This window comes from Equus quagga, chromosome 10 (assembly GCF_021613505.1).
Source record: "Equus quagga isolate Etosha38 chromosome 10, UCLA_HA_Equagga_1.0, whole genome shotgun sequence".
Classification (NCBI taxonomy): domain Eukaryota; kingdom Metazoa; phylum Chordata; class Mammalia; order Perissodactyla; family Equidae; genus Equus; species Equus quagga.
This window is the reverse complement of record NC_060276.1, coordinates 71,710,982-71,737,127: the sequence shown is the minus strand read 5'-3', so window position 1 is coordinate 71,737,127 and position 26,146 is coordinate 71,710,982. Positions and strand designations below refer to the sequence as shown.

The following is a 26,146-nucleotide window of genomic DNA, read 5'->3' as shown; positions in this document are numbered from 1 at the left end:
CAAAGATGTGGAGACTAAACAATATGCTATTGAACAAGCAATGGATCATTGAAGAAATTAAAGAAGAAATCGAAAAATACCTGGAGACAAATGAAAATGATAACATGCCAGACAAACTCATACGGGATACAGCAAAAGCTGTATTAAGAGGGAAATTCATCGCAATACAGGCACATCTTAACATACAAGAAACATCCTAAATAAGCAATCTTAAACTACACCTAACTGAATTAAAGAAAGAAGAACAAACAAAGCCCAAAGTCAACAGAAGGAGAGAAATCATGAAAATCAGAGCAGAAATAAATGCTGTTTAAACAGAAAAGGCAGTAGAAAGGATCAATGAAACAAAGAGCTGCTTCTTTGAGAAGATAAATAAAATTGACAAACCCCTAGCCAGACTTACAAAGCAAAAAGGGGAAAAAGCTCAAATAAACCAAATCAGAAATGAAAGAGGAGAAAGAACAGACTCTGCAGAAATACAACGGATTATAAGAGAATACTACGAAAAACTCTATGCCAACAAAATGGATAATCTAGAGGAAATGGATAAATTCTTGGACTCTTACAATCTCCCAAAGCTTAGTCAAGAAGAAGCAGACAATTTGAACAGACCAATCACAAAGAAAGAGATTGAAACAGCAATCAAAAACATCCCAAAGAATAAAACCCCAGGACCAGATGGCTTTCCTGGGGAATTCTAACAAACTTTCAGAGAGGATTTAATACCTATCCTTTTCAAGCTATTCCAAAAAGTCAGGGAGGATGGAACACTTCCTAATACATTCTATGAGGCCAACATCACGCTGATACCAAAACCTGACAAGGACAGCACAAAAAAAGGAGAACTACAGGCCAATATTGCTGATGAACATAGATGCAAAAATTCTCAACAAAATTTTGGCAACCAGAATTCAGCAATTCATCAAAAGGATCATACATCATGATCAAATGGGATTCATAGCAGGGACACAGGGATGGTTCAACATCTGCAAATCAATCAACGTGATCCACCACATAAACAAATTGAGGAACAAAAACCACATGATCATCTCAATAGATGCAGAGAAAGCATTTGACAAGATCCAACCGCCATTTATGATAAAAACTCTGAACAAAATGGGGATAGAAGGGAACTACCTCAACATAACAAGGCCATACATGACAAACCCACAGCCAACATCTTACTCAATGGGCAATAACTGAGCACCATCCCCCTGAAAACTGGAAGGAGACAAGGATGCCCTCTATCACCACTCCCATTTAACACAGTACTGGAGGTTTGGGCCAGAGCAATTAGGCAAGAAAAAGGAATAAAAGGAATCCAAATAGGGAGGGAAGAAGTGAAACTCTCACTGTTTGCAGATGATATTATCTTATATATAGAAAACCCCAAAGAATCCATTGGAAAACTTTTAGAAATAATCAACAACTATAGCAAAGTTGCAGGGTATAGGATCAATTTACATAAATCAGTAGCATTTCTATACTCTAATAATGAACTAACAGAAAAAGAACTCAATAACACAATACCATTCACAATTGCAACAAAAAGGTGAATTTAACTAAGGAAGTGAAAGACCTATATGATGAAAACTACAAGGTTTTTCTGAAAGAAATGGATGATGACATAAAGAGATGGAAAGACATTCCATGTACATGGATTGGAAGAATAAACATAGTTAAAATATCCATTCTACCTAAAGCAATCTACAGATTCAACACAATCCCAATCAGAATCCCAATGACATTCTTTACAGAAATAGAAAAAAGAATCCTAAAATTCATATAGGGCAACAAAAGACCCGGAATTGCTAAAGCAATCGTGAGAAAAAAGAACAAAGCTGGAGGCATCACAATCCCTGACTTCAAAACATACTACAAAGCTACAGTAATCAAAACAGCATGGTACTGGTACAAAAACAGGTGCACAGATCAATGGAACAGAACTGAAAGCCCAGAAATAAAACCACACATCTATGGACAGCTAATCTTCAACAAAGGAGCTGAGGGCATACAATGGAGAAAGGGAAGTCTTTTCAACAAATGGTGCTGGGAAAACTGGAAAGCCACATGTAAAAGAACGAAAATTGACGATTCTTTTTCACCATTCACAAAAATAAACTCAAAATGGATCAAAGGCCTAAAGGTAAGACCTGAAACAATAAGGCTTCTAGAAGAAAATGTGGGCAGTACACTCTTTGACATCAGTATTAAAAGGATCTTTTCAGACACCATGTCTTCTCAGACAAGGGAAACAATAGAAAGAATAAACAAATGGGACTTCATCAGACTAAAGAGCTTCTTTGAGGCAAAGGAAAACAGGATTGAACCAAAAAAACAACCCACTAACTGGGAAAAAATATTTGCAAGTCATACATCCGACAAAGGATTAATCTCCATAATATATAAAGAACTCACACAACTCAACAACAAAAAATCAAACGACCCGATCAAAAAATGGGCAGGGGACATGAATAGACATTTCTCCAAAGAAGATAGACAGATGGCCAATAGGCACATGAAAAGATGTTCATCATCACAGATCATCAGGGAAATGCAAATCAAAACTACAGTAAGATATCACCTTACACCCATTAGAATGACAAAAATAACCAAAACAAATAGTAACAAATGTTGGAGAGGTTGTGGAGAAAAAGGAATCCTCATCCACTGTTGGTGGGAATGCAAACTGGTGCAGCCACTATGGAAAACAGTATGGAAATTCCTTAAAAAATTAAAAATAGAACTACCATATGATCCAGCGATCCCACTACTGGGTATCTATCCAAAGAGCTTGAAATCAGCAATTTCAAAAGTCCCATGTACCCCAATGTTCATTGCAGCATTATTTACGATAGCCAAGATGTGGAAGCAACGTAAGTGCCCATCATTGATGATTGGATAAAGAAGATGTGGCATATATACACAATGGAATACTTACTCAGCCATAAAAAAGAACAAAATCGTCCCATTTGCAACAACATGGATGGACCTTGAGGGTATTATGTTAAGTGAAATAAGCCAGATAGAGAAGGACAATCTCTGTATGACTCCACTCATATGAGGAATTTAAAAATGTAGACAAAGAGAACAGATTAGTGGCCACCGGGGGAAAGGTGGGGTGGGGGGTGGGCACAAAGGGTGAAGGGGTGCACCTACAACACGACTGACAAACAATAATGTACAACTGAAATTTCACAATATTGTAACCTATCATTAACTCAATAAAAATTAAATAAAAAAAACTAGAAGAGTTGTGTTTTACTTGGACAACTGGTTTGTCGTTAACTTAAAAACTTGGAATTATATAACCATTGAGTTCTTTCTCTTTTCGTTTTCTCTAGAAAGTTTAGAGCCAACTCTGTGACACTGCTCCATCAAGTGTGTAAGGCTTCACAGCAAACATTTTGTGTACTAACTCCATTCTTTCCATCTCCCTCCTATCCTACCTTTTCTCCCCCATCTTCACCTTATTTTTCCTTACCTGTACTCTAGAATCTAAGGCAGAGGTCAGCAAACATTTTCTGTAAAGTATGATAGTTAATATTTTAGGCTTTGCACGCCATAAGGTCTCTGTCGCCACTACTCAGTTCCGCTGTTGTAGTGTGAAAGCAGCTCAAGACAAAATGTAAATGAAGGGGCATGTTTCTGTTTATGAACATGGAAATTTAAATTTCACATAATTTTCATGTCATGACGCATTATTTTTCTTTTGATTTTTTTCAACCTTTTAAGGCCATAGTTTGCTAAACCCTGATATAAGTCAAGAGCACAGGGACCTTGTGTGTCTTACTCACTTTTATGTTTTCAACACCTAGAATGCGGCTAGGCACACAGTAAGTACTCAATAAATACTTGTTGAATAAATTATTTTTACTATTATTAAGTTCTTGTATTTTTCCTATATTGCGAACGCCTTAAATCATGTTTGGAACAGGACAGGACATAAAACATAAGGCACATTTTTAGAAGTTCATCTAGGTAGAAAGTAAATAAGCCAGGATTTGGATCTAAGCTTTTGTTATCTCAAAGTTTATATTCTTTCCATTAACTGTACTATCTTCATAGAATTATATCCCCCCCAAATCTCCTCTGGATTAGCCCCAACCTCCCAACATGAGTTTCCACATGTAGTAGCCAATTAAATTTGCAGAAGTGAGCCACTTCTTGAATTTGGAATTTAACAATCCAGAGTTTTACATAAGTTGTGCCTCTTTGTCTGTATTTCTATTAAACTAGAAAGTGAGAATGAGAAAATAATAGTTCACAGATTAAAAGCTTCTTATAGGAAGGTAAAATGATAGTTCTATCTTATTGGAAAGAACACAGGCTTTGGTGCTTGCCAGGCTTGGTAACATTCTGATTTTAGCTCTGTCAGTTACTAGCTGTGAATCTTTGGCAAGTCACTTTCCTCTAGGAGCCTGTTTTCTAGTAGAAAAAAAACCAATAACACATTCTTTGCAGTAAGGTTGTGAGAATCCGAACGAGTACACCAGTACCTTGTATAGTGCCAGGTACATAACAGATAATAAATGGCAACAGCAGCAATAATAATATTAATAAATAATATCACTATTATTAATCTATTCCACAAATAATGAATGCATACTATGTGACCGTCAGGCATTGTTCTAAGCACTTGGGATATAGAGGTAAATAAAACAGGCCCCAAACCCCTGCTTTCATGGAGCTTACATTCTAGTGATTATTGTGAGTGGCTTTTATGTTCTTACCTACCATTCCAACATCAGTGGTAGTATACTGGAACAGATTTCTACTTAAATATCACCAATCTCAGAAAAATCTCAAGGTGCAAAGTAGTTGGGTTCAGTCCAGGGTCCCATGGGATTCCCAAGTACTTACCCTCCTTGGGGTGAACCAGGGGCCGAGGAGCTGGTCTCTTTATGTGGAAAGTGGGGGCTTTGGTGGGCCCAAAGCCTGGCACAGGTCCATTGGTGGTCTTTGGTATGGCCTTGGTCCCTCCATCCTGCAGTCTAGACACCAATTTCCCCACATCCACCTCAGGGCAGGACTCCAACTTGCCATCTGCAACAGGCTTGCTTGGAGACTTCCTCCCAGGATCAGTTTCCCCATTCCTCTGAATAGGCAGCTTAGGGTATTGTGGCAGCTTGGGGGGGTCTATAGTGCTGGTGATAGTACCGTTGGGTGTTTGATGTTGGATTTCATCTAGGAAAAGTTAGTGCAAAGAGACAAGATTGATAACCTTTATCACCTTTCCATTTTTATACATGCATACATAATATTGAAAAATTGTACACATTTTCAAAGGAGCTACTATTGTGGAACAAATTAATGATATTCCACAAAATCAGTCTCTACCTACCCCAGTTCATGTGGAGTCACAGGTCCCATCAAATAGGGAATTTTATTCAAGATCCGAGGATGATTTTCGTTACCACAATTCAGTAAAACCACAATACATCAAGATGTTTTATTCAAAGGGATATGTAATTCAAAAGGGACTTAAGAGCCCCTAAAGAATTGTATATTCTATTCTTTTTAAATAAAAACATCAGTTAATCCTTAAATATTTCTATTTCTCTCAAAAGTATTTTATAAAGATCGCTCAAATTTCAAGTTAATAAACTTAACAGAATTTAGCTTTTTTCTCCATCTTCATAAAGAAATCCCTGAGTAACCACGTTATGCTCTTCCCATAGCTTTTGTGGTCTACAATTTCTTGTAACAATAGTACTTGCTTTTCGGTTGTCCATACTCTTGCTGAAGATAGAGTTCATTGATCCTGTCAGGTAATAAGAGTTCAGTATCATTGCCTTTCCCCAACCAGCCATCCATTTCCATAAGAAAACAAACAGATCAGCTTCAGAAACTGCAGAGAACTGGGAGTGAATCGGTATCAGACAGGGAAGCCTCACAAACAGGCAAGTAGTCAACTGGGGGCCTCTTTTTCATGTGTGGGCAAGTCATGGGGAGGAGCCTTGATAAGATGCACACTAGTCCAGCAGGAGAAATAGATCAATTATTATAATACAAGTAGATCATGCAAATAAGTGCTATGAGGAGGACAGTGCTAATTCTGTCTGGAGGGATTGGAGAAGATCTTGCAAAAGAGGTAACATTTGAGCTGGGCCTTGAAGGACTGCAATAGGTGGAAGAAAAGGGAAAAGGGAATTTCAGACAGAGAACAACTTGGAGAAGCAAAAGATCATAGTTTGTCTAAGAAAATTTAAAATAAAAGTAAAAACTTTAGTGTGGCTTGAGTATAGGAACAAATTTTAGATGAAAAGTGTGGGTAGTTGGAGATGAGGTTGTTAAGGTGGATTGGGGCTATATCATGAAGGCTGTGTTCAGGAATATGAACTTTATCATTAGGCTGCAGAGGACTATAACTTTTTTCGCAGGGAAGTGGCATTATCACATATGTTTTTATAATATCCTTTTAGGTTCATTATGAAAAGTAGACTGGACCAGAGAGACTGGAGGTAAAGAGATTAGATAGGGAACTGCTGATGAGAAGGATCTAAACTGGAGCAGTAGCAGCAAAGAGAAACAGATTCAAGAGATGTTAAGTGGGTGGAATGGACAGGGCTTAGACATGGGAGTATGAAGGACGCCATGATGATGGCATAAGGATTTACTGAAATATTATATACAAGAGGAATAACAAGTTTGGGGTAAGATAATGAAATGTTACTGGTAAAGAATGGTGATGAATAGAAGGATTGGTTCCTTCTCAAAATAGTGTTCAGATAAGTTGTAGGAAGTACAATATTATAATAGACAAATGAGCTCTGGAATAAGATGGATGCAAATTGCTGCTCTGTCATTTGGTAGCTGTGTGAATTGGGCAAACTACTCACCCTCTTTAAGCCTCCAATGCATTCACTATATTATAGATCTCAATATACCTACCTTACATGGAAAGTGATGAGGATTAAATGAGTATAGATTCACACCCAGTTAGGATGGCTAGAATTAAAAAGATAAGATATGGGAACAACCTAAGTGTCTGTTGATAGGTGAATGGATGAAGACAATGTGATATACATATGTATATATATGAATACTATTCAGAATTATAAAAGGATATCCTGTCATTTGCAACAACACAGATGAAGCTGGAAGACATTATGCTAATGGAAATAAGCCAGACACGAAGAGAAAAAAACTGCATGATCCCATTTCTAGGTGGACTCTAAAAAAGTCGAATACATAAAAGCAGAAAGTAGAATGGTGGTTACCAGGGGCGAGGAGATAAGGGAAATGGGGAGATGTTGCTTAAAGAGTACAAAGTTGCCATTATGTAGGATGAATAAGTCTAGTGATCTAATGTACAATATGATGACTATAGTTAATAATACTATAATGAATACTGGAAATTTGCTAAGAGAGATTTCAGGTACTCTCATTCACAAAAGAAGTAGTAACTAGTGAGGAGATGACATGTTAATTAGCTTGACTGTAGTAATTATTTCACTTTGTAATGTGTGTATCAAATCGTCATGTTGTACACCTTAAAAATACAGAATTTTTACTTAAAAATGAAGTGCCAAGTGTTGGCAAAGATATGGAGAAATTGGAACTCTCATCCATTTTTGGTGGGAAAGTAAAATGGTGCAGCTGCTTTAGAAAATAGCCGCTAAATAGTTCCTCAAAAGTCTAAACACAGAGTGAACACACGACTCAGAAATTCCACTCCTAGGTATATACCCAAGATCATTGAAAACATACATCCACACAAAAACCTGTGAACAAATCTTCATAGTAGCATTATAGCCAAAAATTGGAAACAATCCAAGAGTCCATCAACTGATGAATGGGTAAACAAAATGTATATTTATATACTGCAATATTACTTATCCATAAAAAGGAATGAAGTATTGATATATGCTACATCATGGATGGACCTTGAAATCATTATGCTAAGGAGCCAGTCACAAAAAGACAACATATTGTATTATTGCATTTATATAAAATGTCCAGAATAGGCAAATCCATAGATACAGAAGGTATATTAGTGAATGCCAGGGATTGGGTTGGGGGGGGGGTTATTGGGAGGTACAGGGTTTTTTAGGGTAATGCAGATATTCTAGAATTAGATGGCTGCACAAGCTTGTGAATATACTAAAAACCACTGACATACACTTTAAAAGGGTGAATTTTATGGCATATGAATTATATCTCATTTAAAAAAGTAAAAAAACAAAACTAGACTGGGTGAGTCTCTTGGTGATCTTCTGGCATGAAGTCCTCATCACACAGAGGGGTAAACCAAGACCCAGAATGGGGAAATGACTAGCCCAAGTCACTCAGCAAGCTCGTGGCCAAGATGAAGTTAGACAGGTCTACTAACACCCAGTTCATTCATTTATCACATACATTTATTGAGGGCTTACAATATGTCAGGTACTGTGCTGGTACTAGGGATACAGAGTGAGAAAAAAATTTCTGTTAGCATAGAGATTATATTCCCTGGTGTGTATTTGGGGATATTGTGAATAAACAAATAAATGAATTTTTATCTAATAAAAATGAGATTATGGAACAACAAAGTAGGCATTCAATGTTCCCTTCCACTTTCTCCTTCACAGAGGAGGTGGCATCATAATTTATCTTTTTAGATTGTGTATCCATTAACAAATTATTGTAGCAATAATTATTTTTAATACTTTGTATTTTAACTTTTATACTAGAGTCAAAAGAGATTTACACACCACTGTCACAGTATTAGAATATTCTAAATTTAACTACATTGTTATCTTCACCAATGATTTTTATACTTCTCTATGTTTCCATGTTGTTAATTAATGTCCATTTGTTTCAACCTGAAGAACCTCTTTGAACATTTCTTGTAAACCAGGTCCAGGGGTGATGAATTCCCTCAGCTTTTGTTTGTCTGGAAAAGTTTTATTTCTCCTTCATTTCTGAAGGACTGCTTTGTCAAATATAGTATTATTGGTTGGCAGCCTTTTCCTTTTACTACTTTGAATATATTATCCCACTCTCTCCTGGCCTGAAGGTTTCTGCTGAGAAATCTGCTCATAGTATTATGGGGGTTTCCTTGTATGTGATGACTCACTTTTCTCTTGCTGCATTCAAAATTCTCCCTTTGTCTTGGAATTTTTAGAATCTTATTATAATGTGTCTTGGTGAACATCTCTATGTTTGATCTATTTGGGTTTCTTTGGGCTTCATGGATCTAGATGTTCATTTCCCTCTTCAGATTTAAGAAGTTTTCTGTCATTATTTGTTTAAATAAGATTTCTACCCCTTTCTCTTTCTTGGCTCCTTCTGGGACTCTCATAATGTGTATATTGATTCATTAAGCAATGTCCCATAAGTCTCAGGTTTTCTTCACTCTTTTTTAATCTTTTTTCTTTTGATTCCTCTGAATGGGTAATTTCAAGTGAGAGCTCATTGCTTCTTTCTTCTGCTTGGTTGAGTTTGATGTTGAAACCCTTTACTGAATTTTTTAGTGCAGTAATTGTGTTCTTTAGTTTCAGAATTTGTTTGGCTCTTTATGGTTTCTACCACTTTATTGAATTTCTCAAGTATTGTTTTCCTGATTTTGTTTAGTTGTCTATCTATGTTCTCTTCTGGTTCACTGAATGTCTTTAAGACAACTATTTTGAATTTCTTCTCAGACAGTTTATAGGTCTCCATTTCATTAGGGTTGGTTCCTGGTGCTTTATTTTGTTCCCTTGGTGGTGTCTTATCTCCCTTATTATTCCTGATCCTTGTGGCCTTGTGGTGGTGTTTGTCTATTTGAAGAAGTACGCACATCTTCCAGACTTTACAGACTGGCTTTGGCAAGGAAAGCCTTTTACCAGTCAGCACAACCAGAGATTCTGGTCAAGCCAGCTGGTGTGTTCCACAGGTGGGCTTGCTGCTGGAGTCCTTGGACAGGCTGATCTGGTGCCTGAGTCAGTGGGTGGGCAAGCTTGAAACCTGGATGTGCAGGGGTGAGCTTAGAGTCTGGGGCCAGAGAATTGGTCTGGCACTGGGGCAGATCTGGAGGCTGGGTCCACAGAGAGCTGGCCTAGAGGCTGGGTCTGTGATTGCATCCTGGAGACTAGGGCTACCGGGGCTGGCCTGCAACCTAGGGCCATGGGGCCACTCTGGTGCAGTGGTATGCTTGGAATCCAAGTCTATAGGGGCAGGCCTGTAGCCTGGGACTGCAGGAAATGGCCTGGTTCTGGAGCAGGATTGGAACCTGGGTCTGTGGTGGCCAGCCTGGAGCCTGGGTCAATGGGGGGACGAGTTGGCACTGAAGCTCATTGGGGTAGGCCTGGTACTTGGCTCCAAGGTGAAGCTGGGTGCTTACTTCACTCTCTTTCCCCCATGTGGAGGGTATCCCTCTCTGCACTGTGCTATGTGAGCTTAGGGGAAGGGTGATGTGGATAATATGAAAATGTCCTTCTTACCACCTGCAGTGTATATTTTCTTATTTCTTTGCTTCACTCAGGTGCTGTAATCTCTCAGCTAGATTTCATAGCTCTCATGAAGGGATTTTCATGCATGGATGGTTGTTCAAATTGATGTTGTTCAAACTGATGCTACTGTAAGGGGAAAAGCACTGGAAACTCCTATTCAGCCATCTTGCTGATGTCACTCCTCCATGTTAGCTGAATTTGAATTTAAAATCTCAGAACATTCAGAAAACATTGCTCACCCACTTCAGTGTGTTGAGGTTCAGATCTAAGAACATTTTCGGTCCTCCACTGGTCTCCTAAGGGATCACGGTAGCTGGATTTACAGATACATCCCTGTCCTATCCACTACCAAAATACTAATTTGCTCTCTAGGCACAAATTTTACAAACCTTGCTTTGCCTGGCCCAGGAACCAGGAAAAGTCTACCCTTACATGAAGAAAAATGGCTACACCTCCACTTCTATCCTTTGATATCTTCTTTGTGTCTAATCACCATTAAGAAGCTAAGGGTGAATCTCAGTACTGACCTTCACTTTCATCCAGGGAAGAAGTATAGAAAACTGTCCTTTCCCGCAGCAAGCGCTTTGAAATCGTGATTGGTTTGTGCCTTCTTGCTGTCACTCGAGGCGGAGGCACTGGGGGTGCAGCACTTTCCTCAGGTGGACCTGAATAGATCTGTAAGAGCGGGAATAGTTCCAGGAAACAATAAGAAAGATCAAGTTTTTGTCTCCCTAATGCTAACTACCAGTCAATGCCCACCAGCATTACATCTAGAGTCTGCCATAGCAATTCTAATATGACTCCAGGAATTGGGGGTATTTTCTTAATCACTCTCACTTCCAGCAAGTGTTTAGAGATCTCCTATCATATTATAGGCGCAGGACCTGGTACTTCTCAGTGTGGAGGAAAGAATGCAGACAAAAACTGCAACATCAGTACTGGATTTTCCACTTACAGCCTAGGAAACCTTAGGCAAGTCACCTCCCATCTCTGAGCCTTAGCTTTCTCATCTGTAACACGGGGAGAGAACCACCTACTTCACAGGGTGTTGTGAGAATCAAGTGAAAAGTGTAGTCAAGATACATTGTATGGGTAGGGGTGGGGTGTGGAAAGTGACTAAAAACACCCATGTCCACTCATTGTTTCTGAAAGGATACCAAAGAAACTGGTTATATTGTTTGCCTCAAGATAGGAATGATGAGTGGCTGAGGAAAAGATGGTGGAAAAGTTATTTTTCATTGCTATATCATTTTTATCTTTTAAAATTTCATACCATATATGCATTACTCATTCAAAAAAGAAAGGTTAAAAACAAAGTGCCTTGAAAGATGTAAAAAGTGCTGGATGAATGAGGGTGGAGCTGTGATTAGAATTTTTATATAGTGTCTCATATGGACTTGAGGATCTTCCTGTCCATGGGAGATTGACCTTTTGGGCCAGAGCACACACACTTTTGGAAGACACACACATGTGGTGAGGGAGGAAGGGGACCATTGTCCAGAGAAATAATGAAATCAACCCCAATGATTAGTGCAAACAGAAATGTCAGAGCCCAACATTCTATCAAGCAAGAGTCAACATAAGCTGCATAGTCACATGATTCAGAACACAAGACAAGCCTGTGTAAAATCTGGGCAACGATAGAGAAAAATGCAAGAATAATCACAAGGCAGTACATGTCTCAATGTCTCATGGAGTAGGGAAGAAAGAATATAACATAACAGCAAGCAGATGAGTTTTGAGATGGTACAATTTTAGGTCATAGTTCTGGTTCTACCACCATTAGTAATAATATTCTAAATAACTACTATTTTGTGAGCATCTGCTTAGGCACTGTAGTAGTTGTTACAAATATTTGCTGCTATTTATCAAATACACCAGGGCCTTTGAACTCAGTACTTTTACCTGGAGTGCTCTTCCTTCAGATATCCCTATAGCTTGCCCTCTCAATTCCAGTAGGATTGTGATCAAATAGACTCCTCTCGGTGAGTCTTTCACTCACTGAGGCAAATGTATCTAAAATTTTGACATGCCTCCCTCCACCCATTGCTTCCTATCCCCCTTCTCTGTTTAAGTTTTTTTTCTCCTTAGCATTTCTTATTAGTCTCTAACATGGTATATTGTGCTTATTTTTTTGGTTTTCCTCTGTCCTCCCACTCAATTGTAAGTTATATGGAAGTGTTATCATCATGTTCACTGCTATATCTACAGCAACTAGGAGAGTGACTCAAATCGCTGGGCCAAAAGAAAAACACCTTTAAAATTTTGATATAAAAGGCCAAATTGTCCTCTGAAGAGACCATAATGGTTACTTCCATTTCCAGCCAAGATAGGGCAAAAGGGATTAGATTTTCATTGTCAGCCTGAAACAATTAAAAAACTAGAAAAAATACATGTAACAATGGTTTTCAAGGCCTTGGAAATCTGGCAATGAAGGACAGTGACCCATGAGAGACAGGAAAAACAAATGAAGTGAGCTCCGTGATTGTCCCAGTTTACAGCCTGGAGAGAACCTGTAGGCCTTAATGCAGGAAATGGTACCCAGGGGGAGCCCAGAAGTCTCTCCTATGTTGAAGACATTGAGTTGCAAGAATGGGGAGGGCAAGGAATTGAGAGTTTTCAGGGCAGAGTACCAGAGAGTAGATAGCTGCACAGAGAGCTCTGGAGATCTGCAGGGGTCCTCTTTAAGACTTTAGCTGAGTAGTGATCAATACATATGTGTGAGGCAAGAGCCACATGACAGAATTGGAGGGAACAACTATCTAAGATCACACAGTTCCTGGAAGACTCCTATTCTCACCAGCCACAGTGGAAAATCAAACAATTCATAGGACACTGGGTAGAGTACACAGACAAGTTTTGCCTCATTAGTGAAGAAAAATTAAACCTAAACACTCTTCTTTTTCTGCCTAACAAAGCCTAAGAGAAATACTTGAAAGCATCAAGCTGTTTTCAAATAACTGTATCCCAGAAAAAAAAGCTCAAGAATATTATTTAGAGGAATACAAAAACGGTCCAAATCCAAGAAGGTAAAATTAACAATGTCTTGCATCCAATAAAAAATTACCAGAAATAAAACATAGCCCTTTTCCAATTTTGGTGTTTTTTTGTTTCTTTTTCTTGCCTAATTTCCCTGTCTAGCACTCCAATACTATGTTGAATAGGAGTGGTGAGAGTGAGCACCCTTGTCTTGTTCCTAATTTTAGTGGGAAGGCTGTCCACCTTTGACCATTGAGCTGTGGGTTTGTCGTATGTGGTCTTTGCTATGGTAAGATACGTTCCTTCTATACAGAATTTGTTGAGAGTTTTTATCATGAAAGGATATCGAATTTTGGCAAACGCATTTTCTGCATCTATTGAGATAATCATATGATTTTTATTTTTCATTTCATTACTGTAGTGTATCACACTTATTGGTTTGCACATGTTGAGTCCTCCTTGTTGCATCCCAGCAAAGATGTTGTTGCATCCTAGGGGTAAATCGTACTTGATCATGGTGTACGATCCTTTTAATGTGCTGTTGAATTTGGTATGCTAGTATTTATTGAGAATTTTTGGATCCATATTCATCACATATACTTTATAGTTCTTTTTTTTCTTTTGTAGAGTCTTTATCTGGCTTTGGTATCAGGGTAATGTTGGCCTTATAAATGAGTTTGGAAGCATTCCCACCTTTTCAATTTTTCTGAAGTTTAAGAAGAATTGGCATTAACTCTTTTAATGTTTGGTAGAATTCACCACTGACACATCTAGTCCTGGGCTTTTATTTGTTGGGAGATTTCTGATACTAATTCAATCTTTTAACTTCTTATTAGTCTGTTCAGATTCTCTATTTCTTCATGATTCAGTCTTGGTAGGTTGTATATTTCTAGGAGTTTATCTAGTTTTTCTAGGTTATCCAATTTGTTGGTGTACAATTATTCATAGTAGTCTCTTATTATCCTTTGTATTTCTATGGTGTCTCCTCTTTCATTTCTGATTTTATATATTTGTCTTCTCTCTTTATTTCTTAGTCTAGCTAAAGGTTTGTCAGTTTTGTTTACCTTTTCAAAGACCAGCTCTTAGTGCCATTGATCTTTTCTATGTTTTTCTGGTCTCCACTTCATTGATTTCTGATCTTTGTTATTTCCTCCCTTTCGCAAACTTTGGGCTTAGTTTGTCCTCCTTTTTCTAGTTTCTTGAGGTGTAAAGTTAGGTTGTTTATTTGTGATCTTCCTTTTTTCTTAATATAGGTGTTTATCACTATAAAATTCCCTCTTAGAACTGCTTTCCTGCATCCTACAAGTATTGATACGTTGTTTTTCCATTGTCATTTGTTTCAAGATATTTTTTGACTTCCCTTTTGATTTCTTCCTTGACCCATTGTTTTTTCAGGATTGTGTTGTTTAATTACCACATATTTGTGAATTTTCCAGTTTTATTCCTCTTATTGATTTCTAGTTTCACACTACTGTGGCCAGAAAAGATACTTAGTATGATTTCAATTTTTTAATATCTACCAAGGCTTGTTTTGTGACTTAACATATCATCTATCCTAGAGAATGTTTCATGTGCACTTGAGAAGAATGTGTATTGTGTTGCTGTTGAGTGGAATGTTCCATATATATTCATTATGTTCCTTTTGTATAAGGCATAGTTCAAGTCTAATGTTTCTTTATTGATTTTCTGTGTGGATGATCTATGCATTGTTGAAGTTGGGTATCCAAGTCTCCTGCTATTATTTTATTGTTGTCTATTTCTCCCTTCAGATCTGTTAGTATTTGATTAATATATTTAGCTGCTCCAATGTTGAGTGTAGATATATTTACAATTGTTATATCCTCTTGATGAATATACTATTTTGTCATTGTCTAATGACCCTATTTCTCTCCTGTTACAGTCTTTGGCTTAAAGTTAACTTTGTATGATATAAGTATAGCGATCCCTGCTTTCTTTTGGTTTCCATTTGCATGGAATAATTTTTTCCATGCCTCCACTTTTATCCTATGTATGTCCTTAAACTTGAAGTGAGTCTCTTGTAGGCAGCATATTGTTGGGTCTTACTTTTAAACCATTCAGCCACTGTATGCCTATTGATTGAAGAATTGAATCCATTTATGTTTAAAGTAATTATTGACAGGTACAGATTTACTAATTCTATCTTAATAATTGTTTCTGGCTGTTTTGTAATTCCCTTGCTCTTTTTCTCCTCTCTTGCTGTGTTTCTTCTTGTGAAATTGATCATTTTCCATAATGGTATATTTTGATTTCCTTCTCTTTATCTTTTGTGTATCTACTGTAGGTTTTTGCTTTGTGGTTACCATGAGGCTTCCATAAACAAAAATACAGATATAACAGTCTACTTAAAACTGATAACAACTTATCTTCAACCACATACCAAACCTCTACTATTTTACACCTCCCGCCCATATTTTATGTTTTGGATGTCACAATTTGCCTCTTCTCATATTGTGTATGCATTAACAAATTATTGTAGCTAAAGTTAACTTTAATACTTTTATCCTTTTACCTTTATATTAGAACTATATGATTAACACATCACCATATTACAGTATTAGAGTATTCTTAATTTGACTATACACCTACCTTTACCAGTAGGTTTTATATTTTCGTATATTTTTGTATTACTAATTAGCATCCTTTCATTTCAGCTTGAAGAACTCCTTCAGTATTTCTTATACGGCAGGTCTAGTGTTGATAAACTCCTTCAGCTTTTGTTGTTTGGTAAAGTCTTTATCTATCCTTCATTTCTGAAAGACAGATTTGCTGGGTAAATTACTCTTGGTTGGCAGTTTTTTTCTTTCATCACTTTGCATATATCATCCAGCACTCTCCTGGCCTGCAAAGTGTCTGTGTCGTCTGAGAAATCTGCTGATAGCCTTATAAGGGTTCCTTTATATGTGAGGGATTTTTTTCTCTTGCTTCTTTTAAAATTATCTCTTTGCCTTTGATATTAGTTTCATTATAATGTGTCTTGGAGAAGATTGTTTTGGCTTGACATTTTGAGGTGACTTCTTAGCTTCATAATTCTCTCCCCTGATTTGAGAAGTTCTCAGCCATTATTTCTTTAAATAAGCTTTCTCCAATTCTTCTCCTTCTGGGACTTCTGGGACTCCAATAATGCATAGATTGCTTCTTTTAATGGATCTCATAATTCACATAGACTATCTTCACTCTTTTTCATCCTTTCTTCTTTTTGCTCCTCTAACTGGATGATTTTCAAATTACCTGTATTCTAATCCATTAATTCTTTATTCTGTTTTCTTGAGTGTGATGTTGAAGCTCACTATTAAATTCTTCAGTTCAGTCACTATTTCTTCAACTCTAGAACTTCTGTTTCTCTTTTAATGGTTTCTGTTTAGTTGCTGAACTTCTCATTTTGTTCATGTATTGTTTTTCTAATTTCATTTAGTTTTCTATCTGCGTTTTCTTGTAGTTTACTAAATTTCTTTAAGAGGCTTATCCTAAATTCTTTGTCAGACCATTTCTAGGTCTTCATTTCTTTAGGGTCAATTAGGAGCTTTACTAGTTTCCTTTGGTGGTATCATGCACCCTTTACTCATGATTCTTGTGGCCTTGGATTGGTGTCTATGCATTTGACAAAGTAGGCATCTTCTCCAGTCTTGACAGACTGGCTTCAGCAAGCAATGCCCTTCAACAGCCAGCCTATAATGAGATTCTGGGTGGGCCATCTTGTGGTGTCTTTGGGGAGGCTTGCTGTTGGAGTCCTTAGGCAGGCAGGTCTGGTGTCCAGGTCAACAGGTAGGCAGGCCTCGTGCTTGGGTCCACAGGGACAAGCCTGGGTCCTGGGTCCAAGCGTGTGGCCCTGGAGCTTGGGTTCACTGGTGTGGGCCTGATCCTTGAGTCTGCAGTGCTGAGCCTGTGATCTGGGTTCACGTGGGTGAACCTAGATCCGTGTCCACAGGGGCAGACCAGGTTTGGGGGATCACTGGAGTGGGCCTTGCATCTGGGTCCATAGGGACTGTTCTGGTGCTGGACAGGCCAGGAGTCTAGTTTCACAGGAACTGGCTTCAAGGTTGGGACCATTGGGGTTGGCCTGCCACTAAGGCAAGTCTGGAACCTAGGGCTATTGAAGTTGGCCTGTAATCTGGCGGTTTGGGAGCCAGCCTGGGGTTTGGGTCTATAGGGCCTAGACTGATGCTAGGGCAGGCCAGGAGCCTAGGTCTGTGAGAGTCAGCAGCTAGGCTGGGGCTGCAGGTGCTGGCATGGCACTGAGGTGGGCCAGGAGCCTGGTCTAGAGGAGCCCACTTGGAGTCGGAGCTGTAGGGGTACTCCTGGCATTGAAGTGGGCCAGGAGCTGGGTCGGCAGGAGCCAGTCTGGAGGCTAGGTCTGTGGGAGCTGGCTAGTTCTGGAATGGGCCAGGAGACTGGGTACACAGGATCCCACTGGGACCTGGTGACATGGGAAATGGCTGGCACTGGGGTAGGCAAGGAGCTTGGGTTTGTGAGAGCCCACCATCTGCTTGGTGCCTTGGGAGTTCCCTGGGGATGTGAGAGCTGGGTGATGTCAGTGTGGTTTGGGAACTTGGATTTGCAAGAACCTGCTGGGAACCTGGTGCTACAGGAGTTGTCTAAGGCAGCAGGAACTGTCTGACCACAGAAGCTGGCAGATACCTGGGTGGGCAAGGGGCCTGGGTTTGCAGGAGCCTCCCAAGAGCCTGGGGCCATGGGAGACACCTAGGTCTGCAGGACTTGGCTTGGTGCTGGGGCAGGCCAGCACTGGGGTCCTTGGTGAAGTCAGGTGCTTATTTCATTCTTCTTCTTCCATGGGGAGTGTGTTTCTCTCCACACTGGGCTGCCAGGGTGTGGGGGAGGGATGATAGGGGTAATGTGACTATATCTTTCCTCCTCAATGTGTCTTTTCTTATTACAGTGCTTCACTCACATGTTGTAATCCTTCACCTAGATTCCTCAGTTCTTGTGAAGTATTTTTGTGTGCAGACAGTTGTTCAAACTGATGTTTTAGGGAAGAGACTGGTGCTAGAAATTCCTATATTGCCATCTTGTTGATGTCACTCCACAATCCCCTGGCCTCCATTTCTTCACATCCCATTTGCTTCTCAATCCGGTCTCTGCCCACATCACTCTCCTATAACTCTTTCCACAATGATCACCAGTAATCTCCTAATTGCCAAATCCAATGGGTATTTGTCAATCATTATTTTCACTTTACTCCAGCACTTGATACAGTTGACATTCCTGCTCTAAAAATGCCTTACCCTTTAATTTTCTAAATAACCATATCCCTACCTCTCTGAACACCACTCAGTCTCTTTCACTGGCTTTTCCTAAATGTGATCTTCCCTAAGATTGTGCTCTAAGTCCTCTAATGATCTCACTACTCTAGACTCATTTTCCCTCTCAACAATTTCATTCACTGTCATGGCTTGCACTACCAGCTTTCTCTAATGATTTCTATACCAATATATCTAATTGCCTGCTCAATACTGCCATCTGGATATCCTAGAAGCATCTCAACCTCAACATTTCCAAAACTAAACACATTTAACTGTTTCCTTATAACTGTTTATTACTTAAAACAATGCTGGTTTCCAAGCCAGAAATCTGGACATTATAATCCTAGTATCTTCCCTTTCTCTCACATCCCACATCCATTTAGTCATCAAGTTCTATTAATTATGTTTCCTTAATATCTCTCTAATCTATGCTCTCTGCTCACTGTCATTACCTTAGTTCAGAACCTCATCATCTCTCTCTAATATTACTACAATGGTCTCCTAACTGTTCTCTATGCCTCCTGTCAGTCTTTCGTTTAATCTGTCTACCAAACTATGGATAGAGTGACCTTTCTAAATTCAAAATATAACTATGTTACTCCTCTGCTTAAAATATTTCAGTGACTCCTCACTATCTTCGAGACAAAGTCCAAATTCCTTAGGTAGCACACAAGACACAACGTGCCGCATAATCTGGCCACTGCCTGCAATCCCCAGTCTCATTTCCCGTATTCTTACATTCACCCTATACTACAGCCATATTGAATTATTATAGTTCTTTACATGCCATGTTTTCTCATTCCTGTGTGCATACAGAGTTCTCCATGCTTAGAATATCTTTCCCTCTTATGACGGAGGCTGCTAGTTGCTTGCCAGTATCCTTCCCCTCTTCTTTATTTTACTAATAGAAGTCACTGAGTTTTAGTTGCATACCCATGCCTACATTTCCTAGCCTCCCCTGCAGCTAGGTAAGGCCACGTATTTAAGTTATAGACAATAGAATGCAAGTGAAAGTGATGTGTGCAAACTTACAGATCATATTTTTATAAAACAATTTTCTGCATTCCATTCTGTCTCTTTTTCCCTTCTCTTTGGGTGGTAAATGGAGGCTAACTGAAACAGGTATCTAGGATCCATAGATAGAGGTCAAGTGGTGAGGATGGCAGAGATTCCCCACCAATTTTGAACTGTTCACCTCTGGACTTTTACATGAGAGAGAAATGAACTTCTCTCTAACTTACTTAAGCCACTGAATTTGCAATTCTCTTTGTTACAGGAAGTTAGCCTGTATCTTACTTAATCCACCTTCTTTAACTTTTGGGACTCAATTCATGCATTATCCACTGTATGAAGCCTTCTCTAACTCCCAAAACAGAGATATGTTCCCTTTCCATGTGCTCCTATAGCATCTGATGTACACCTTCATCACACTAGTCATCACATTGTATCCTGAGTGTTAGTTGGTCCAAATTCCCTGCCAGTATCATGAGCTTCATAACAGTAGATATTTTTGTCTCATTCATCTGTAGAAGTTAGGACCCTACTGGGGCACCAGGAAAAGGGCAGTAGCTCAATGACAATTTTTATAATGAATGAATGACTTGGGGCTGCCAGGCCCCTCAAGGCTTATTCAATAATAGAACCTTTTCTCACTTACTCCTTTTCCAACTAGAAATGGGAAAAGAGAGTATAACATAGAGATTAAAGAGTCAGCTTTGAGTTAGAATCAGTTGTATTGAGGCCTTGCCACTTATTAGCTGTGCAACTTTGGGCAAGGTACTTAAAATATATGAGCCTCAAACTTGAGGATCAGTTTGCACTTTGCAAATCTCAGGTGCAAAATGAGGGTAATAATACCATCTACCTCAAAGGGTTGGTGTGATGATTGAATGAGAAAATATATGTAAAGAGCCTAGTCTGGAACATATTAAGCATTCAATAAATGGTAACTATTCTAACTATTAGCAACTCTAAAACGGACTTAAACTCATGTTTCCTTGGAGAGAAGGGCAAAGGAGAGGGGAGCTGAAGGGAGGGAGGGAAGAAGTGAGGGAGGCAAGAAGGTTGAGATTGGAGCAATAAGAGGTGAAGTGGTTATGTGCCATGCAAATCAGGGGTTTAGGACTTGTTGGTTCTTCAAGGTTTCTGGCAGCCTAATGATTTTATTTCCCTCCTCCAGTTACACAAATTATTCACTTCTCATTGAGAAAACTCCTTCCTCATAGCCTGCTCTCCTTCAAGGAGCTACCCAGGCCCCAAGATGGATATGGGCTCATTAACTTCCAGGGTTTGTAATGACAGCTGCCAAATCCACCTGGACAGGGTGCTGTCTACAGTTCCTGTCTCCTCCAAGTAGACTGAGACATTGGTTGGGAGCCTTCTGAGATCAGTTCTGCCAATGTGCTGTAGGCAGGGCTCAGGGAAGATGCTAGGTAGGCTTAAAACCACACTCTCTCTAAATGAGAAAAGTCTAGAAAAACAGGGGAAACTTCCTGTTGTGTATCCTCTCTAAAATTAAAACATGGCCTGGATAACCCTACACTCAACATGGATTGCAACATCCTCCCCAAAGCTGGCCTACAGATGTAAACCTTGGAGCCAAGCTTTAATTTGGAAATATTGGCAATTATTGTGGTAGGAAGAATACACTTACCTCTCTCTCTGTTCTATGGGCCCTCCAAAGGCCTCACTTCACATCTATTTTTAAATGATGAGAATTAACCTATGTGTTACTGCTATTCCCTTAGAGAAGAGAAATGGAGTAAATGGTCCTCCTTGCTCCTTTCTCTTAGCCATTTTGCCCTCAACATGCCAAGTAGACTTCTACTCAGGGCCTTTGCACTTGCTGTTCACTATTCCTGGAACTGCTCTTCCCCAAGATATCCACCATGGCTTTTACCCTTTCTTTATTCAGTTCTCTGCCTAAATATCGTATTAATACCACCTTCTATAAGATAATCCCTTATATTGCTTTATTTTTCTTCAGCACACTTATGACTACCTGACAAATATATCAAATTGTTTATCATCTGTCTCTCCCCAGTAGAATATAAGATCCATGAAATAAAGGCCTTTGTTTTGTTTACAAGTGTATCCCCAGTGCCTAGAAATTTGCCCGGTATGTAATAAGAATGTAGGGAAAGATGTCAGCATCACGGCAGAGTGACTTGCTCCCTTTGTCTCTCCCTTCTAAGTTACAATCAGTAGGACATCCATAGACCAACAAAGGATTCTCTGCACAGCACACCAGAATGCCCAAGAGATCCCTACATCTATTCATCTGAAGGTGGGTGGACTACACTTTCTGGAGGTGGTGGAACCAGGGTAGCAGTGGTGGCAGCTCCTAAGGCTGGAGGCTCCAGGAACTGCAGCCTTTCCTGTGACCAAAGGCACCAGGAAGTGCAGTAATACCTGTGAATGGAGGCCCCAGGAATGCAGGCAGCCCAAGCTCCTGGAGACACCAGGAACTGCTGCAAGGCCTATGACCAGAGGTTCTGGGAACAGGGACGATACCTGCAACCCAGCCCTCACACACTCCACGAGGTGGTGGTGCCTCCAACACCAGCCCTTCCAGCAACAGAGGCTGCGTACAAGACCCCGGGCCCCTGGCAGCAGTGGCGGTGCCAGTGACATGAGGTTCCAGGAACCATGCTGGTGTCTGAGACCAGAGGCTTCGGGAACCCCAGCAGTGCTTGCAACCCAGGTACCCCGCCCCCCACGATGGTTGGGGTGTTGCCTATGATCTTGACCCACCTGGAAGTGCGGTGACACCCACGAACCCAGTGCCTCCAGAAGTGGTGGTGCCAGTACCCCCCAGGAAAACCCAGGAGCAACAGTGAAGGCAGTGCACATCGCAGGAGCACCTGAGCTCAGAGAGCCAGTTAATAGCAACAGCAGAGCCCATGATCTCAGTCCCCCTCAGCTGCAGCAGCACCTGCAACTTTGGCCCCCTCCCACCTGTATAGCAGTGGCGCCTGGAGACTCAACAAATCCAGACATAGCAGAGGTGCCCGTGACTCTGGCTCCTGTTCCACTCTCCCCCTGAGTCCCCACTTTAGTGGGGGAACACAAACACAGCGGATCCCAGAAGCAGCAGAGGTACTTGCTTTAGGGAAAGGTAAATCAAAACTACAATGAGATATCACCTCAATCACATCAGAATGGCTATAATTAACAAGACAAGAAATAACAAGTTTTGGAGAGGGTATAGAGAAAAGGGAAGCCTCATACACTTCTGGTGGGAATGTAAACTGGTGCAGCCACTAAGGAAAACAGTATGGAGATTTCTCAAAAAATTAAGAATAGAAATACCATATGATCCAGTTATTCCACTTTTGGATATTTACCCAAAGAACACAAAACACTAATTTGAAGATATATACACCCCTATGTTCACTGCAGCATTATTCACAATAGCCAAGACTTGGAAGCAACCTAAGGGTCCATCAATGGTTGAATGGGTAAACAAGATGTGGGATATATATACAACGGCATACTATTCAGCCATAAAAAACATGAAGTCATGCCACTTGTGACAACATAGATGGACGTTGACAGTGTTATGCTAAGCAAAATAAGTCAGTCAGAGAAAGACAACTGGTGCATGATTTCACTCATTTGTGGAAGACAGACCAAAAAAACACATAGATATGGACAATAGATCGGTAGTTACCAGAGGGGAAGGGGGTGACGGGAGGGTGAAAGGAGTAAAGGGGCACACGTGTAGGGTGATGGATAAAACTGGACTGTTGGTGGTGAATATGATGCAGTCTATACAGAAGTCAAAATATAATGACGTACACCTGAAATTTATATAATGTTGTAAACCAATGTGTCCTCAATAAAAAAATAATATAAAAAACAAAATAAGTTAAAAAATAATTATTTAAAAAATACTCATGTTTACCTCTATTTGCTTTCTATACTAAATTGTAATAAAAAATAAAAGTTTAATAAACTAAAAAAAGAATTTAGTAAGTACCTATTAAATTAATGGATATCATTAGTTCTTTTAAAATAGGACTACAAACTACAGATATAACTAGTGGGCTTGCAAAGGAAAACCTGAGAAAATCTCCATAGTTTCTCTTAAGAGGGGAGAGATGATGGACCTATGATCTCTGGACTTATTTTTGACAGCCCATTTTAATGAGGGGAAAACTTTTAGAGATGAAAAGAGAGTTAAGAGAGGCCAAGAAAAGAAACCTACCTGTTCTACTCAATTCCTTGCTGACTTCTTGAGTATCCATGAAAAGACTTCTGAGAAAGGAATAACCATATACCCTCTGAAGATAGAAGAAACAAATGCTAAAGGAATGGGAAACTCATAGTATGTGGTTTTCTTTTAGGGATGGATGGGGCCAAATGCCAGGTGGCACAGGATACAAAACTAGCTCCTCTGTATCTCATGGAACCATTTTAAACGGAAAGTGAAAACAGTGTCAGGAGAAGGCACAAATGGTGGTACCAGCTGCGGACCTAGAAGACTGACTAAAACATGGCTTTGGTGGGACAAACGGTTTCCAAGTTCAAGCCATGGGTCCCTCTATCAACCCCTTTTCATAGGATTCAAGGAAGAGAGAATAATTGTAAACATAAATGGAAAGTTGAGGAAATTATCCCTAAAGCTTTACAGAGTAGCAGCCCTCATTTTCCCTCCTCTGGACACTAGAGTGGCTCTTTGATAGCTGAAAAATCAAGCAAGAATTCTTAACTCATAGATAGACTAGGTCAACTCACTAGAAATAAGACTAGAGAGGGGATATGAGGCCAAAGGATTGGTTATGAATAGAATGTGCATTGCTCTAGATCAACCTGAGAGTAGGTGGCAGGGCTATGATATGAACTCAGATGTGTCTGATTTCAGGATTCACACTCTTCCCACTACATAACACAGAAGGAAACATTTTAAGTTTAAAAGTCATTTCTTGGGTGGCAACAGTGTCAGGCAAAACTTATTTTCCTATCCTCAAAAACTCCAGAGAAAGGACAGATTGATTTGGGTTTCTGTAGACTGGTTAAGAACACTTAGCGTTTTGTGGTCTTTTATAGTGTCTTTAGGAAATATCCCAGAGGGTAGCTAGAGCAGAGTCTGGGGGCAAACCAATGCAATTTGTTGTCTGGGCACATGGTTGGCACTGAGTGAATGTTAGCTGAGTTGAATTCTAAAGGACTGGTCTAAGAGGACTTAATATCCAAGGAATTGTCACTTCTTGGGCCTTGGCCATTGCCTGGGGTTGTAGTCAGGAATCCAACTCTTAGAAACCCTTTTGAAGGCTCCTGAGGACTAAAGCTGAATAATAACATTTGTTGGGCTTTGAGGCACAGTCAGGAGAGGTATCACCATCACTGGGAAGGCGGTTTATGAACTGCTTGCTTGAGTTTGGTCACATATTAGCCCCCTTCCATTTTCTTTTCTGTCATGTCTTCATATATGAAAGAGAGAAGAAATTTAACATAAGCAATCATTTTTCAATTGCCAAAAGACATGAGATCCAAACTCATTCAAACTCTTGGAAATTTTTGGAGAACTGAGCAACTATCCAGATTTTCTCCAGATGCTTCAGGGCTGAAAACATCAGATTATACAAAAAACATCTCGCCTTTCTATAATTCAAAGCTGCAAGAGTTGGCCCTGATGAATCCCAGCTTTCCATTGGGTCTCCATTTACATTTTGGCTGAGGCTGTGCTGAGTTTTCTGGAGTCTGGTTATATTAGCAAAAACTGCACTTTGAACTTTATTAGAAACAAAGATGATGATGGGGTCAAAAATAATGAGCTCTTAGTATTTGGCAGAGACCACTTTAAACATCAAGTGTGTCACCAAGTTTTCTTAGACTATGCCCAGAACTTTGAAAATGTCATGTCTCTTGTTACCAAGAGCCAACTTTTTTTAAGAGGGCTGTTACCAGGTCTGTCTTTGGTCTCTGCAACACATAGTTTTTAAGGCCCTTTTAGATGTAACATTCTAGAATCCTATCTAGTTCTACTCATACGTTACACTTATGGGAAAAACTGATGTACAAAGAGGGGAGTTGATTTGCCCAAGACTCCAAAGCTAGTAGGTGGTAGAACTGAAACTAGAACCCAAGAATTCTAGTCCCCAATCTGGTGCCCTATCCCCTTAAAACACAGTACCTCCTATATGAATCAGTTTTATACTTCCACTGATTATATATAATAGGCCTATAATTCACTCTCTGTCTGTTGGTCCATTCCCCTGGCCAGTTGCTTTGAGAAGAGAATACTGAGGGAGAGAAAGAATGAAGTCAGATCCTGCTAAGGACATCTCCACCCACTTGGCATGGATTATGTGTTTTCTCCTAAGTATGAAATGGCAGATTTCAAGTGGAGTTTTCCTTTTAGACCTATTTTGCATGTTTGTAGGCTAGGGAAGTGAAGAGTTTCTGAATCATTTAACAGCCATGAATTAACAATAGTTTAAGGATATCTAAGAAAAGTCACATTGACTA

The 26,146-nt window shown here is 39.6% G+C and overlaps 1 protein-coding gene across 2 annotated transcripts in view; it reads right to left on the bottom strand.

Moving 5' to 3' along the window:
* OPHN1 (oligophrenin 1) overlaps nucleotides 1-26,146 on the bottom strand; it is a 495,334-nt gene that overhangs the window by 20,702 nt on the left and 448,486 nt on the right. For both annotated transcript variants that reach the window (XM_046673421.1, XM_046673422.1), the window contains exons 20-21: nucleotides 10,943-11,090; nucleotides 4,864-5,187 (exon numbers count right to left, since the gene is read on the bottom strand). In XM_046673421.1, the coding sequence (XP_046529377.1) occupies nucleotides 4,864-5,187; nucleotides 10,943-11,090 (472 nt within the window). The remainder of the gene's footprint in view (nucleotides 1-4,863; nucleotides 5,188-10,942; nucleotides 11,091-26,146) is intronic.